General features: G+C 36.9%; 2 protein-coding genes across 3 annotated transcripts; both read right to left on the reverse strand.

The window, feature by feature from the left end:
• Positions 1-415: 415 nt before the first annotated feature.
• Positions 416-4697, reverse strand: ing4 (inhibitor of growth family, member 4). The gene is made up of 8 exons (XM_059339266.1): positions 4619-4697; positions 4057-4128; positions 3244-3410; positions 3023-3137; positions 2806-2917; positions 2556-2700; positions 1264-1325; positions 416-1161 (listed from the first exon to the last, which is right to left on the reverse strand). Exons 1-8 carry the CDS (start codon positions 4653-4655, stop codon positions 1122-1124), a joined length of 750 nt encoding a protein of 249 aa, XP_059195249.1. The 5' UTR covers positions 4656-4697; the 3' UTR covers positions 416-1121.
• A 1169-nt stretch (positions 4698-5866) lies between these two features.
• nop2 (NOP2 nucleolar protein homolog (yeast)) lies at positions 5867-14338 on the reverse strand. Of its 2 annotated transcripts, none has more exons than XM_059339297.1 (16): positions 14217-14338; positions 12708-12835; positions 12524-12566; positions 12383-12444; positions 11930-12249; positions 10908-11121; positions 10608-10807; positions 10293-10382; positions 9950-10037; positions 9684-9824; positions 8743-8882; positions 8567-8656; positions 7715-7837; positions 7523-7620; positions 6700-6836; positions 5867-6606 (listed from the first exon to the last, which is right to left on the reverse strand). In XM_059339297.1, the coding sequence occupies exons 2-16, from the start codon at positions 12811-12813 to the stop codon at positions 6170-6172; spliced, it is 2289 nt and encodes a 762-aa protein (XP_059195280.1). In that variant the 5' UTR covers positions 12814-12835; positions 14217-14338; the 3' UTR covers positions 5867-6169. The 2 variants fall into 2 exon arrangements, with proteins under 2 accessions (XP_059195280.1, XP_059195281.1); XM_059339298.1 differs by having other exon boundaries at positions 12708-12822; positions 14217-14303.

Below are 14338 nucleotides of genomic sequence, written 5' to 3' on the forward strand. Positions count from 1 at the left end.
GTATCAAAAGTAGAAGTGCTTATAGTGCAGAATGGACCAGGTATTATTGTACATTATATACTAAATATATTAGATATTTGGATTAATGCATTTATGTAAGCAGTGTTTACATTTTGTAAATTTGATTTACTTCATATACTATAATGAGTTTTAATAAAAAAATTAATGAAAAAAGTCTCATCACTTTAAATTGATCATGTTGTTTTATGTTAAATCTTGACCTGGACACTAATTAAAGCTGGAAGCTAAAAGTAGTGGAGTAAAAAGTCCAATATTTGCCTTAAAATGTAGTGGAGTAAAAGTATAAAGTTACATAAAATGGAAATACTCAAGTACACGTAACTCAAAATTGTACCGTACTTGGTTAGATTCCACCACAGAAAACCACGCACAGAAAAGGACCACACAGGGGAGGTGTTTTTTTGAGGTAGTAGCTGTATTCAAATGATTGACAACACAATCACCCCCTCTCCACTGTACCAATGTTTCAGCTACAGAAATGACGATACTTCTCACAAAGTGTCTTACTTTCTATACAGCACTCAATCAAATGTTAAAATGAAATGGTTTTTAACTCACTACCCACAGATGATTAATACTGTCAAGATGCAGCATTTCACTTCATCTTCTTTTGCCCTCTTGTTATATTTAAAAAATAAAACTAGTGTTCCAAGGCTAAGCACATGAAACTAACTATACAACAAAGCAAAAATGGCCTAATTATTTCCAGAGAAAGTACTTGAATTTTGTAGTTATACATGTGAATATTATATAGTATAAAGTATCATGACAGCTTGGAACTGTTAAACCATTAGGGGCAGTTGTAGTGTCTATAATTCACTCGGAGAGAAAAAACAAAATGTAAAAAAAAGAAATCACAATAAGAGCACCAAAAGTAACATTGTTAACCGTTTTAAAAAAAAACAAAATCCATATTTAAATACATTTGTAACCACTTGGCTCCTTCACACACACACTGCATCAGAGCAAGGCAAATTACGTAAACCAAAAAAAAGCACCAAATGTTAAGGAAGATGAGAAACAAAAAGTCTAATAACTAATGAAGAAATATTCTTCTCATTTCCCGTCTGATCGGCGTCCACGTTTTGTTCCAGGTGTGTTTATTTTCTCTTCCTGTCTTGAGAGCATCGTGGACAATACCTGCATAGAAAAGCGAAAACATTTAGCTGACATGAATGAGGAATAATTCACACTTTTATTACGCACACTGAAAATAGGATAGTGCTCGACAGAGTTTCTTACCATTTGCCTCTTGGTTTGGTTGTCAGGCCCACGCATGCAAAATGGAACCACTCGATGGAGCACTGGTGCAAAGACAAAAAACCATGATGTACTGTTAAGTATTCCTGCAAATGGAGCACTTAGTCAAGACAAAATGATTTAAAACACATGGTTACAAACAAAATCAATCTTTCTGCCATCTGTGACCTTATCCACAGTCTCCTTGATTTGTGGTTAGCATTTCAGAAATATATGCAAGGGAGAGGGAGTACATGTACTCTATATAAAATAACATGTAAAGCATTATTAAAAGTATTATTTTTTATCATAATTCTTATTGAATCTTCTCAATTTCTGGCCTGTAACATAAAACTACACTGTTGTTGACCTTTGTAATACCTGAATGTTATTTAAATAAATACAAACACTAATTCATGTTGTTCAGAAAGGCTATTCACAATAAAGATCTCATGAATGTAATAAATCAATTTCTGTGCTTTTTGTGTTGTTGGATTTATTGTTTTTGATTTTTTTTTTCTATGCGAAATGTCACCAACACATATTTTAACACACAGGTATCCACAAACTTTCCCTCTTCCTTTAACACGGTATTATTTTGCTTGTGGATGTTGCTTTTGGAAATGTTTACAAATTTCAGATGTAGATGCCAAAAGGCACAAAACAGAAAATACAAACAGAGTTATGCGGGCTCACACTTCACAAAAGCAAGCTCACTTCTTCTTCACTTCAATTGCATTAAAATGAAACAGTCCAAGTTCATCCCTCATAATTTTTAATTCTCAACTAAGTTAACAGTACAAAAAAAAACCTTAATGTTTCAGTTAGATTTTTTTGGTAATGTGACATTCTGACTTGTTGCGCCTTCTGTACTTGTATTAGCATCGTGTGAGCTCTGATCAATTTTTCATATTTTCAGTACGCTTTTATTCTGTTAATCCCTGTTCTGTTTCCTTATTTCTACAGTTTCAGTTCATAACATCACCAACGGCTCACTCCTCCACCAGAGGCTCATATACACACGGATAAAACATTTTCCATTTAATCCTCCTCCACCTCTTCTGATGAAGCATTATCTATTCACACAAATAAAGAGCAACATCAGTGCCCTTTCTGTAGCATTTATCCCACGTTCTTTTAAATTCACAAACAAAATTCTTCACGATAGAGTCCCACTCAAACATTTGTTTGAAGCAGAAATAAAATGAATTATTATAATAATAATAAAATTCAGAAAATAACAATCCCAAAGGCATTTCGTGTGACCCTGACTGAGACTGAAAAACTAAACTCACATCAGTGTTGTCGCAGCCGATCATCTCGCCGTACGAGACCTGATGACACAGACAGTAGGTGGGTTCGTTGGGGTCCACTGGCATGTCCAGCACATCAGATGGGTGCACATTCCCAAAGTTGGTGGCAGGGCTGTTGAATTCTCCTCTGTGGATGTGAGAAAAAGTATTGAAAGTGAGAAAACAAACAATTATTAACTTCAAACATGAAAGTAAACGTATGGCCATCACAAGCTGGAAAGTAGATACATACGGCTGAAGGAGTTTGACTTTCTTCTGTGCACTTTTGGGACTGCCGTCTTCGTCCGAACTCTTCACTTTAGACCTCGTTTTAGCTGTCTTCTTTTCCTTCTGTCTGGTTTCAGCTGGAATTATACAATCACTCTATTATTCCACCTGGTTTGCTTTCGGTGGCTCTAACAGCAGTCGGTGAAAGCATGAAAATATATTAAGATAAAATGGACACCCACCTTTCTTCCCCTTACTTGAGGTGGAATCATAGTCCGTGCTCTCGATCTGCTTTTCCTTCAGGTCAGCCTCAAACCGAGCCAGGTCTGTGTCGAGGCGTCTGATGTGTTTGTCGACCTGCAGAAAATGCAACTTCAGCAGACTGATTGTGGCACGTTGTGTTTTTTTCCACTCATTTTACCAACACATTATTTAAAACATTGTTTACTTCTAAGATACTAACCATCTCATAGGTCTGCATAGCCAGTTGCACCTTATCATCTCCAAACTCTTTGCATTTACTGTAAGACTGCTGAATCTGCCTCAGTATGGACAGCTTTTGCTCAGAGGACAGAGTCCGGGCGTTGCCTGTGTACTCTTTAGCCAGAGAGTCTATCTGTCCCTTTAGATCTGAAACACAGACATGGTGTTAAACTTCTTAAAACATTGTTATTGTTAAGACAATTAGTAATGTGATAAATCATTATGCACAATTAATTCCTCTAAAATGTACAGATTAAATACAATTAGAATGTATTTTAGTCTTTATCCTGTCCTGTTTTCTTTTAGTCTTTAACTACAGTGTTCCCTCATGGGGGGCCTCTGCACTGGGGGTGTGTGTTCGGTCTGCCCGTGGGGATGTGGTCTTGGAGATTCCCTGGGCCCGGGGGACTGAGTGGCTCTGCACCATGTATGGAGTCCGCCCCGGTCTACCCGGGTCCTGGTGGTATCTGTGACGGCGTCCTCTATGGCTGTGGGCTCTGCCACCTCTCAGTGTGGATGCTCCCACAGGCTGCTTTTTCCTCATCTGGATCCTCGGTGCATTGCCATGTGCTGTGTGTGAGTCTGAGTGTGTTTTTGTGTGCATGCGTGTCTATGTGCGTGTGTGTGTACATGTGTATGTGGGGATGGGAGGGGTGAATTTTGTCATTTTTTACTGTCTGTTTTTATTCTTATTTTTTGTAAAGCACTTTGTGTTGCATTTATATGTATGAAAAGTGCAATATATAAATAAAGTTGTAATTGCAATTACACAGTTATTGTTCATTTTTCTCACCCTCTGTGCGTTGATCTAGATCCCTCATCAAATTGAAGTTTCTCTGCAACTCGAAGGGCAAGTTTTCTATGCCTGGTGAAGTGGAGGGGGAAACAACAAACAGTTTAACCTCTCATTGAATCGCTTTCAGTGAGTTCAGCATGAAACAGTAGCTGTAATGCAGAGAGAAAGCTAGCTCCATCATGTGCGCTGGAAGATGCTCTGACTGCCATTATCGTTAGCGTTTCAACTAGCTAGCAATCACATGTACTGCAGCACGCAGCTAAAAAGACACAAAGACAAATGAATGTGCTTGTAAAATACATGTAAACTACTTCCAGGCGGCTAGTGTAGTATGTGCGCCGTGTAACCTAAAGCAGCATCCTTTCTTCTCTATGTTGCGAAGCGTTACTCCAGCAAATAGACCGAGCCTAAACCCGCTGACCGTTGCGGAACGGTTATATCATCCTGTTCTGTACGCCGGTTGTCCAGGAGCTACATTATACAATAAATATAAAGTATAAAACGAGCTATGCTTTTTGAAATGTTTCATATTATGTTAAAGGCATAATAAACAGCTTACTGTCCAAATAATGCTCCAAATACATCCCCGCCGCCATCTTAGAAAATGTAAACAACACAGCTTCCGGTCCGAAAGGGACCAATCTGATTGGTTGTTTCCACACTCCTGGCAACGGTCGTTCCAGGATGAATTCCAATCCCATTTTCATCTGGAAAAAATCATAAATATAATCAATACCAGCTTTCACACGGAAAGCCCCGTAATACATTTTTAAAAATATGTAAAATATAAAGTGTGATTATGACCAGTCAAAACAAAAAATATGTCTTATTACATTGTGATTAACACTGCATTAATTTAATTGTATGGGAAACTGTTTATTTTGTGGTTGTTATTGTTTTCATTGTTGTCTATCTGTGTAAGTGAAATATATATAAAAGTTCAATAAAACATGGGTGAAATTTTTTTTTTTTTAATCAAAAACACCAATTTGGATGTTTAAAAATTAGCTTCTACCAAAGTCAGAAATTAGTTTAAAGTCTTTGCACCCAACACCCAAGTCCTAAACTTTGAGTTTCCAGTCCTAATCAAGTCATAATGCATTAGGGATAATCAGGGAGGCAATCTAGGCGTACCAAAACATACGAAAAATGAACAAACCTTTTTTTTTCTCACCCTGACAAAGACATACTGGTCGGAACAGGTTGGCCTTTTTAATGAACAAGCCACTAGTATAAAATTTACATGGCAACCAGTAACCCCCCTCTTTTCCAAGTCATAATGTGCTTTTTTTATTTTTTATTTTTTTTAACAAATATGTTGCAATTTTTAACAGTAATATGTTTAATATCACAGAAATATGATGACTGCTTTTAAAAAAAGTGATATGTGTTCCTCATGGTTCTCTCCTGCAACGTGATTAAAAACTATAAATTTGGTCAAACAAAGTGAATCAGGGGAATGCTGGGTATCAATAGCATTAGTTAGTAAGATGATTCTAGAAATTATGGGAAATTACCTTGTACCACTGTATATAACATACTTTTAAATCTTTGGGCTTGGTGCAAAATATCAAGTATTTTCATGGTAACCACTAGTTAAATCTTTTAATTGTAGATATCAAAGTCTCTAATTATGACCGACCGTAACTAAAACAAGCCAAACTAAACAAAAACACAATAAGTGAAGGTCAAGTGAAAGCTATTAGATGCTAAAAGTGTTTTCTGTTGCTTGAAGATTCGGCTCTACTCATTAAATAACAGGATGATCTAAGTCTAACAGAGAATAAATGATTAATCGAACAAGTGATGAAGATATCTTAAAAGATTTATTACGTTTCACAGATTTATGGAGGTTGTCCCACTCTGCAATTAAATCAACAGACAAACATAATGAATATTCTGTAATACAAATAAAAAAGGAAGGACCAAACTTAAGCGAGAGCATCATTGACCAGTCTAATTAATTTGTACATTGTTACAAATCGTATATGTGACTGACAGGTACAGTATCGCTGCTCTGAATGACACCAGAGCACTGACTCGTTATCTGAAGGGAGCTCGACAAAGCTTCCTACATCATCTAGTACTATATATCACGCTGTACACTCCGTCACTCTTTCTCTTGTTTTTCCAACATCTTCTTCAACTTTCTGAATTTATTCTTTCCCAATCTTTTCTTTCCCTTCTTGGGTGATTTTGTCTTTGTGCCCTGCTTCTTCTCAAATCTGCTCCCGTCCTTTTTGTCAGCCTTCGATGCTTTCGTTTCACCGGCCGTCTTCACTGCAGGTTTCTTGGCCTTGGCCTCTTTCACAGTCTCTCCATCCATCTTGGCGATCTTTGCCTTTTTTGGTCCAGCAGGTGAGTTCTTTTTGCCTTTTTGCTTGCCGTTTTCCATTTTCTTGGCTGCTGCTCCATTCGTTTGGGTTTTACCCTTTAAGCCGGCTGCCTTTGTGGGGACCGCCTTCTTCTTCTTCTCACTTTTGGTTGGTTTCTCCTCAGGAGAGTCTGTAATAGCCGTCGCATCGGGAGCATCTGCTTCTTCTTCTTCTACACAAATAAGAGACACAAATGATGAGTTCATGGTAAACAGGGAAACTATTACGATCAAAGTTGGCCTGTGTTGGTAAGACAAAGTGTTACCTTTTACTGTTGGTGCAGTTGGAATTACGTTGGAGAATTTCTTTAGCTTGGCCACAAAGAAGCCGTCCATATTGTGGGAATGAGGGTAAAAACGGCGAGTCAGCTTCAGAGTCGGATGGAATCTACGTTCTTTGAACCTGGAATAATGGGGAAATACTTTTAAAGTTAAAGATCAAGTAAGTCCCTGTCACACATGCAGTCTATCCCTGAAATGTCCAGGAACATTTCCTGCATGGGGTGATGTGTAAACGGGATCAGGGTTCAATATTCAGGGAAATCCATAACACCAATTTCTTATCTCAATACCCGAAAACATTTCAGGGAGAATGCCGGTACAGCTTTGTTGTGAAGGAAAGCAGTAAGATTAAAGGGTAATGTCCGTCAGATGAAAGATGCCTTTATGTGGAGTTATTACAAAATTAACAAGACGCTGGAGGTGATGCAATCAAACTTGTTAACAGTTAACGATATTTAGACCGATGCTTTCACGGGTGATTTGATAACTAACAACACTAAATGCATGACAAGATCATTTACAGGAGACAAAAAAAGCTCATTTATACAGCATAAAGACACATCTGGATCTTCGTCGGTGACGTTTCATGGCGGTTGGCATTGCCGCCACCTGCTGGACTCTCCCTTCCCATGTATATTCCAGCCTTGCCATGATTTGTGTGAAAAGGCAGAAAATGGGAATATTCTAAATGTAGTGCATGTGTGAAAAGTGAAATGCTCTATTGATGCCTGAATGGTTACCCAGTAATTTACTGGGAAGGATGTGAGAGAGGCTTCAGTGAAAACCCTCATTGGTCATATTATTTACCTGGTGAAGCCTTCCTTGCCAAAGTCGAGTGCAGTGGGAACTAATTTGACATTTCTTTTCTTTAAGGCGTAGTCCACCACCCATTCATTCTCCTCCACCTGGGGAACACATAGTGATCAATACCCAAACAAACCTTTCTGCTAATTACTTCAGACCACAATCACAAATAGCTGCATATACAGTAACACGTACCATTATTGAACATGTGCAGTAGACCAGGTATCCTCCTGAAGAGGACTCGGCGTTGACAGAATCAATGGCAGACAGAAGCAGTTCTTTCTGCAGGTGAGCAGAGCGCTGGATGTCCGCCTCGTCCTGTCAGGAAATAAGAGGGTGGAAGGAAAAATATATCAACACTATTTAAAACCAGAAATATGCACCTGTATGGGTGCATACAGGTGCATCTCAATAAGTTAGAATATCATGGAAAAGTTTATTCATGGCAGTTTTTAAAACTCATTTTAAAACCTATTTTTATTCCTTGGCTTTTAACCACGCATGAGACTCTGCTCTTGTTTTTAGTGTTTTATGGTTTGCTTTTATTTATTGTTTTTTAAATGTTTTTTTAAAAACCAATGAATCTATTTATTTTAGTGCTTATTCCTGTTTCATTTATTTTATTGTCTCTTGTTCTGTTTGTTTATGTACAGAACTTTGTTGCGGCTGTGGTTGTTTTAAAATGCTTTAAAAATAAAGTTGAGTTGAGTAATTCAATTCAAAAAGTGGAAATAACACATTGTATAGATCCATTGCACACAGAATGAAACATTTTTGTGTCTTAATTTATATAATTTCTTCTAATTATAATTATTATGGCTTACATTTAATGAAGACCTAAAATTCAGTGTCTCAAAAAAAATTCTAATATAACAAAAGACCAATTTTAAAAAGTATGTTCAATATGGAAACGTTGGCCTCTGAAAAGTATGTCCATCTATATGACTCAATACTTGGTTGGGGCTATTTGACTGGAAATGGACTTTTCCATGATATTCTAATATATTGACATGCACCTGTATATGTAAACAGTGAATGTTGTTTTACCTTACTGGTCTTCACAGCTGGATCTTTAGCGATGACTCCTGTGCCTGAACACGGAGCATCAAGCAGCACTCGATCAAACCCGCCCATCACCTGCAGGCAGAGTTTTCAACCAGTCAGTACACTTTATAAACTCTAGAGTGCATAAATAATGTTTTTCTTCGCGTTAGAGACGTTACCTTTGGGAACTGCCTTCCATCGTAGTTGCAGACGACAGTGTTGGTGACGCCCAGACGGTGGATGTTTCCCACCACACTCTTCAGCCTGTCAGCGTTGGCGTCGTTTGCTACGATCATCCCCGTGTTTCTCATCAGCTGAGCTGAGGGAGGAACAGTCACATGTGTCTTTAACCCATTGAAGCCTGGAAAGCGTTTACGTCGTTTTGTAGTATTTTGTATAAGCTCTCAAATACTTTTGAATTTCATTTCTATCTGCTACAGAGGCTGAAAAATCTATTATTTAGTAGAAGAGTTCACACTTTTTTTTCCAGAATTTTTCCAGAATTTCCAGAAAATTAGAGGCTTATTTTAAAATCGCCCAGCGGTTTTTCAGGCCTCAATGGGTTAAATACTTTAACTTGCATGTGAGAACTGTTGCATTTGCCTTCATTTGCAATGGTCTACATAACAGCTGAAATAAAGCTATTGTGGAATTCAATTTTCAAGCAAAAATGCCAAACATTCACTGGTTCCTGTTTCTAGATTGTAGTTTGATGGGTTTTTTTTGTCATATATAGCAGTAAAGTGAATGTCTTTGGTTTTTGGATTGTTGGTTGGCTAAAAAAAGGAATTTAAATGCATTATATTGGACTCTAGTGAATCATAATGGACATTTTTCACATTTTATAGTCAAAATAATGAATGTATAAATCAAGAAAATGATCGGCAGATTAATACATTATGAAAAGATTTGTTAGTTGCAGTCCAAGTCGACATTTAACAGTTTGACATTTACAGTTTCACTGTATTGTATTATTACACAATAAAAAAAATGTAAAAAAAAGAATAAGAATAAATAAAAAATGTAATAAATGGCTCAATAAATAAAAAACAATTTAAAAAAACAGCTTGAAACACCTAATCAAATTATTATGACAAAGTTCATCTGCAGCTCATCTTACCTATATAGGTGGTCTTTCCTCCTGGAGCTGAGCTCATGTCCAACACCAACTCTCCCTCCTGTGGAGAGAGCGCCATGACGGGCAGAAAACTGGAGGCTCCTTGCAGCATGTACTGACCAGACAGATACTCCGGGGTCGCACCTGTTTTGAAAGATTTACAGAGTTAAAGTGAGACCTTTGTGTGGTTCCAGTCAGCCTTAAATATTCTCCAATAAAATATCCTTAATAGCTTGTCAGATCTTGGAGGTGAAAGTGCTGATACTGACCTACAGGTACGGACGAGTCATAGATGACCAAACCCACTTTGGACCATTTCCCCAGTGGGTCAAGGTTCACTCCTCTGTTGATCAGGGCCTGCACAATGGAAAACAAATAAATCGCTTGTATATATTTTCTGCCGCTTTTATTGCCACTAAACCTGCACAAGTAAGACAAAAGGAACCGTATAATTTTTAAAGCTCTGCCTGTTGAATCTTATTTCTTTGACATATAGTGCTGTAAAAAATCCTGTAGACAAATCAATAATATAAATACTGCATTTTGCTTTTAAGTGAGTAAATTTATAAGAAATGCTACAAAGTACGCTATACATTTTTTTAATGCAGTTACCTGTGCAAGATCTCTCCTCCTTGATTTCAGTGTGTTGGTCCGAATTGTGACAGGTCTTTGAATTTCATTGGCTTCGAGGAAATCAACCAGCTGTAAGCAATAAGGGATAAAAAAAAAAAAACAGATTCAACAGAAATAAAGGAATCGACATAATCAAAAGATTTAAGTCATTAAACTCAACACAGAATATCAAATCAGCAACATGTTCAGACTATTATAATTGTGCATGTCAATATAAAATCAGTTCTAATCATATAAAGAACATCTCAATGTGATTTATGTGGTACTTTGTGATAGAGAAAAACCATCACCCACCTCTGAAAGAGGGAAGAGGTCCATTAATTTCTCAATGAGGAAGTTGTTGTAGCTGTAATAAGTGCAGAGATCCTTCTTCAGAAGGGAGATGTACTCTGCTCGCTCTTTGCCCTCCTCTCTTTTTGTTGAGAAATTACAAAGGACATCAATGTTGTCCTTTATTCTTTGATAGATCGTCTTCAGGTCCAGAGGAAGGATGCCTAACAGTGCAGATAAGAAACATTTTTTTAGACTTTAAACAATCAAATTTGCAGCTTTAAAATAGAAGAATCTTTTGGGGAAAATCTGTGAGTCACTCACCTTCTTTCTCACTTTCCTCTGCTCCTGGTAGCCGGAATTGATCCATTTCATCCATGTTTGCTTGTACTGTGTCTTCCTCATCCATGTCAGCATCTAATTTCTTTTCATCATCATCATCATCTTCATCATCATCGTCGTCTTCGCCATCACTCTCCAGACCCAAGGTTTCTTTCATTTTTTTCTCTTTTTTGGCTGCACGCTCGATGGGAAGAAGCTAGAATGGAAAGTAAAGTCGTCACTAAATCATGCATCAACTATAAAGTCATGGAAAAAATCATTAGACCACCCTTGTTTTCTTCAATTTCTTTTTCATTTTAATGCCTGGTACAACTAAAGGTACATTGGCTTGGAAAAATATAATGATAACAACAAAAATAGCTCATAAGAGTTTAATTTAAGAGCTGATATCAAGACATTTTCCATGGTTTTCTTGAAAATTACCAAAATCATTGAGACATTTTTGTTGTCATCATTATATTTGTCTAAACAAATGTACCTTTAGTTATACCAGGCATTAAAATGAACAAAAAATTGAAGAAAACAAAGGTCTTATATTTTTTCCATGACTATACATTTTCCACATTAACAAACCCTTAAAAGAAATACCTAATCCCTGAAAATGGCCTTTTGCACATCATCAACTCACCCTTTGTTACCCCACATGTCCTATTTAAAATCGATAAACCACAAGCTTGCATAGTTTTGCAGCTACACCATTTACTTCAATTCATCAAGGATTTGCTCAGTTTTTTCTGAAGCTGTTCACAAAGTCATGCCAGAAAAAGTTTTTTTTAATTCAAGGTAGCACAAGGTGAGAAAACTATTTTAGCACGTTTTTAACATATCAACAGTGACGTTGGAGGAAATTTAAAATATTAAAAATTTAAATAAATAAGCAAGTTTGTGCTATGCTTAATGACCGAACATCTGAACCACAATTTTTAGTAGAATTCCAGCCTTAAATTAAGAAAACACAAAAAAGTAGCGTTTGTAAAAAGTTTAAGGAAAGCAATTTCACATACTTCCTCTCCATCACTTTCTTCTTCTTCTGCTGCTGCTGCTTCCTCTTCACTGCCATCTTCATCTGCACCGTAGTCATCAACCATTTCATCATCATCATCATCATCATCATCCTCCTCCTCTTCTTCTTCTTCTTCTATTTCTGATTTGGCGGCCTTCTTTCCTTGGACTTTTCCTCCCTTCTTCATCTGCTGCTCCTCCTCCTCCTCGTCTTCCTCGTCCTCCCAGTGTTCCTCGTCACTGTCATCTTCACCTTCAGGTTCCTCAAGTTTACGCTTCCTCGTTGTTGGTTTCAACCATTTACTGTTCTCATCAGTGAATCCTTTAGAGAAAAAGAAGGAACAATAAAAATCATGTAAATAAAAATACAACAGGTCGAAGACAAACACACATTTAGTGTTTTTCATAGTGGTAAATTCTTTGCATTTTTGTAAACACCGATGTACAGTAGTTACCTTTCTTGGCCTTTTCCGCAGCAACATCTTTAGGCTTTGAATTCTGGGCTCTTTTTGCAGCTCTGAAAAATGACACCATGCATGAGCAACTTGCAATCAGAAAAATGTTATTTCATGTTGTATAATTAGTCAATCTCTTACCTTTTCCTGCCTCTGCTTGATAGACGTTTTTGATCTGCCTCTTCTGCAAACACAAATAAAAACAAACAAACAAGCCACAATGACGCAGTCAGCAAGAAGAAAGTGGTTGTTGTTTAATGGCGTAGATCTCTATGGTTAATGTTTGTCTAGTTAAATAAGTAATTAAGAAGAGCACAATAATCACCATCAGGTATGAACTTGGCCAACTCTGTCTCTGCTCCTTTCTGCTTCCTGGCCTTTTTCCCCGGCCCTCTCTTCACTTTGTTTGTGGGATCCAACTTCCGACCCATGACTCCGAGCTACACAGACACTCTGAAAATCAGGGAAAATAATGTGTCAGGTTTTCAAAGCGTGTGAAATAAAACAGTGTCAGTCAGTGTGTATGAACAGGCGCTGCTGTTGGTGCTGTCCTTATTACACGTTTTGCTGGAATGGGATTCATTTGGTTGGAAACAACACAACTATTACATACACCCGCATGTATTTACATAGCAGAGCTGAACAATTACCAACAAAAATTTCATCATGTGAATTTTTATATAATTTTTTAATGAAAATAACAATAATGATAAAAATATCCTAATTTTATCCAATACCATGAATCATATGGTCATTTCATAAATCAAAATAATCCCAATTACATTTTTTTTTCTCGATTATGAATTTTTCTCCCAAATACACCTCAGAGACAAATATTGTACTTTTACTGAACTAGATCTATCTCACATCTTTAGTTACTCTGCAGGTTTGGATTATTAATAAAAATAACCTAATAAACAACCTAATAATTCATGCTGTATTATAATACAGGTGCACCTGAATAAATTAGAATATAATGGAAAAGTCCATTTCCAGTAGTTCAAGTCAAATAGCCCCAACCAAGTATTGAGTCATATAGATGGACATACTTTTCAGGCCAACATTACCATCTTAAACATACTTTTTAAAATTGGTCTTTTGTAATATATATTTTTTGAGACACTGAACTTTAGGTCTTCATTAAATGTAAGCCATAATCATTATAATTAGAAGAAATTTGATTAATTAAGACATGAAAGGTTTCATTCTGTGTGTAATGGATCTATATAATGTGTTATTTCCACGGTTTGAATTGAATTACTGACCAAAATAAACTTTTCTATGATATTCGAATTTATTGAGATGCACCTGTAGATTAAGATGCCCTGGGTTTATCAGCTGCAACATTAAAGTGCATTAATGCATCAATACTCATAATCAAATAACATATTACACATTATTCTAAATGGGCAGTTCTACATTTATTTGGGGGACTTTACTTATATTTTTTTGCTTATACTTTTGTAGTTATACCTTAGTACGAATACGATGCAGGCCATTTACATGTGAGAGCATTCTTACACTGTAGTACTGCAACTTTATTTGAAATTAAACAAAAGATCTGGACACTTGTCCCACCTCTGCTGAAGACATAGCTACCCCAAATGTTAAACTACAAGGCGTCCAAACGGTTTTGCACTTTTACAGTGAGAGTGTGACAGAATAAGCTGCAAACTCCACAAACTGGTAAAGTCCAGTTACACACATGAACACTAACGTGAGTTGATCCAACTCCGCATGTCGCGTCTGTAACATCAAAGTAAAAGCTCGGTTATTAACACTGACTGACGGAGTCTTTGCTAAAGACTTCAAAAACAAATCTGATCATACTCACCGATGAATATGTTCCTTTTTTGACCCGATTCCTGTTTGTGCGGTGTAAGATAAAAAACACACACGTGAAATTTCCTTCAACACGTTGTAGAAGAACATCCGGCGCACATGAGTGAGGTAATG

This window comes from Centropristis striata, chromosome 8 (assembly GCF_030273125.1).
Source record: "Centropristis striata isolate RG_2023a ecotype Rhode Island chromosome 8, C.striata_1.0, whole genome shotgun sequence".
NCBI lineage: Eukaryota > Metazoa > Chordata > Actinopteri > Perciformes > Serranidae > Centropristis > Centropristis striata.

Coding starts and splice junctions, on each gene's coding strand:
- ing4 (XM_059339266.1), bottom strand. CDS start 4,655: ATGGCGGCGGGGATGTATTTGGAGCATTATTTGGACA. Junction 4,129..4,618: donor TTTGGAGCATTATTTGGACA/GTAAGCTGTTTA, acceptor CCACTTCACCAG/GCATAGAAAACTTGCCCTTC. Junction 1,162..1,263: donor ACCAAACCAAGAGGCAAATG/GTAAGAAACTCT, acceptor TTTTCTATGCAG/GTATTGTCCACGATGCTCTC.
- nop2 (XM_059339297.1), bottom strand. CDS start 12,813: ATGGGTCGGAAGTTGGATCCCACAAACAAAGTGAAGAGAGGGCCGGGG. Junction 11,122..11,929: donor AAGAAAGTGATGGAGAGGAA/GTATGTGAAATT, acceptor TTTCCATTCTAG/CTTCTTCCCATCGAGCGTGC. Junction 10,383..10,607: donor ACCTCTTCCCTCTTTCAGAG/GTGGGTGATGGT, acceptor TATTGCTTACAG/CTGGTTGATTTCCTCGAAGC.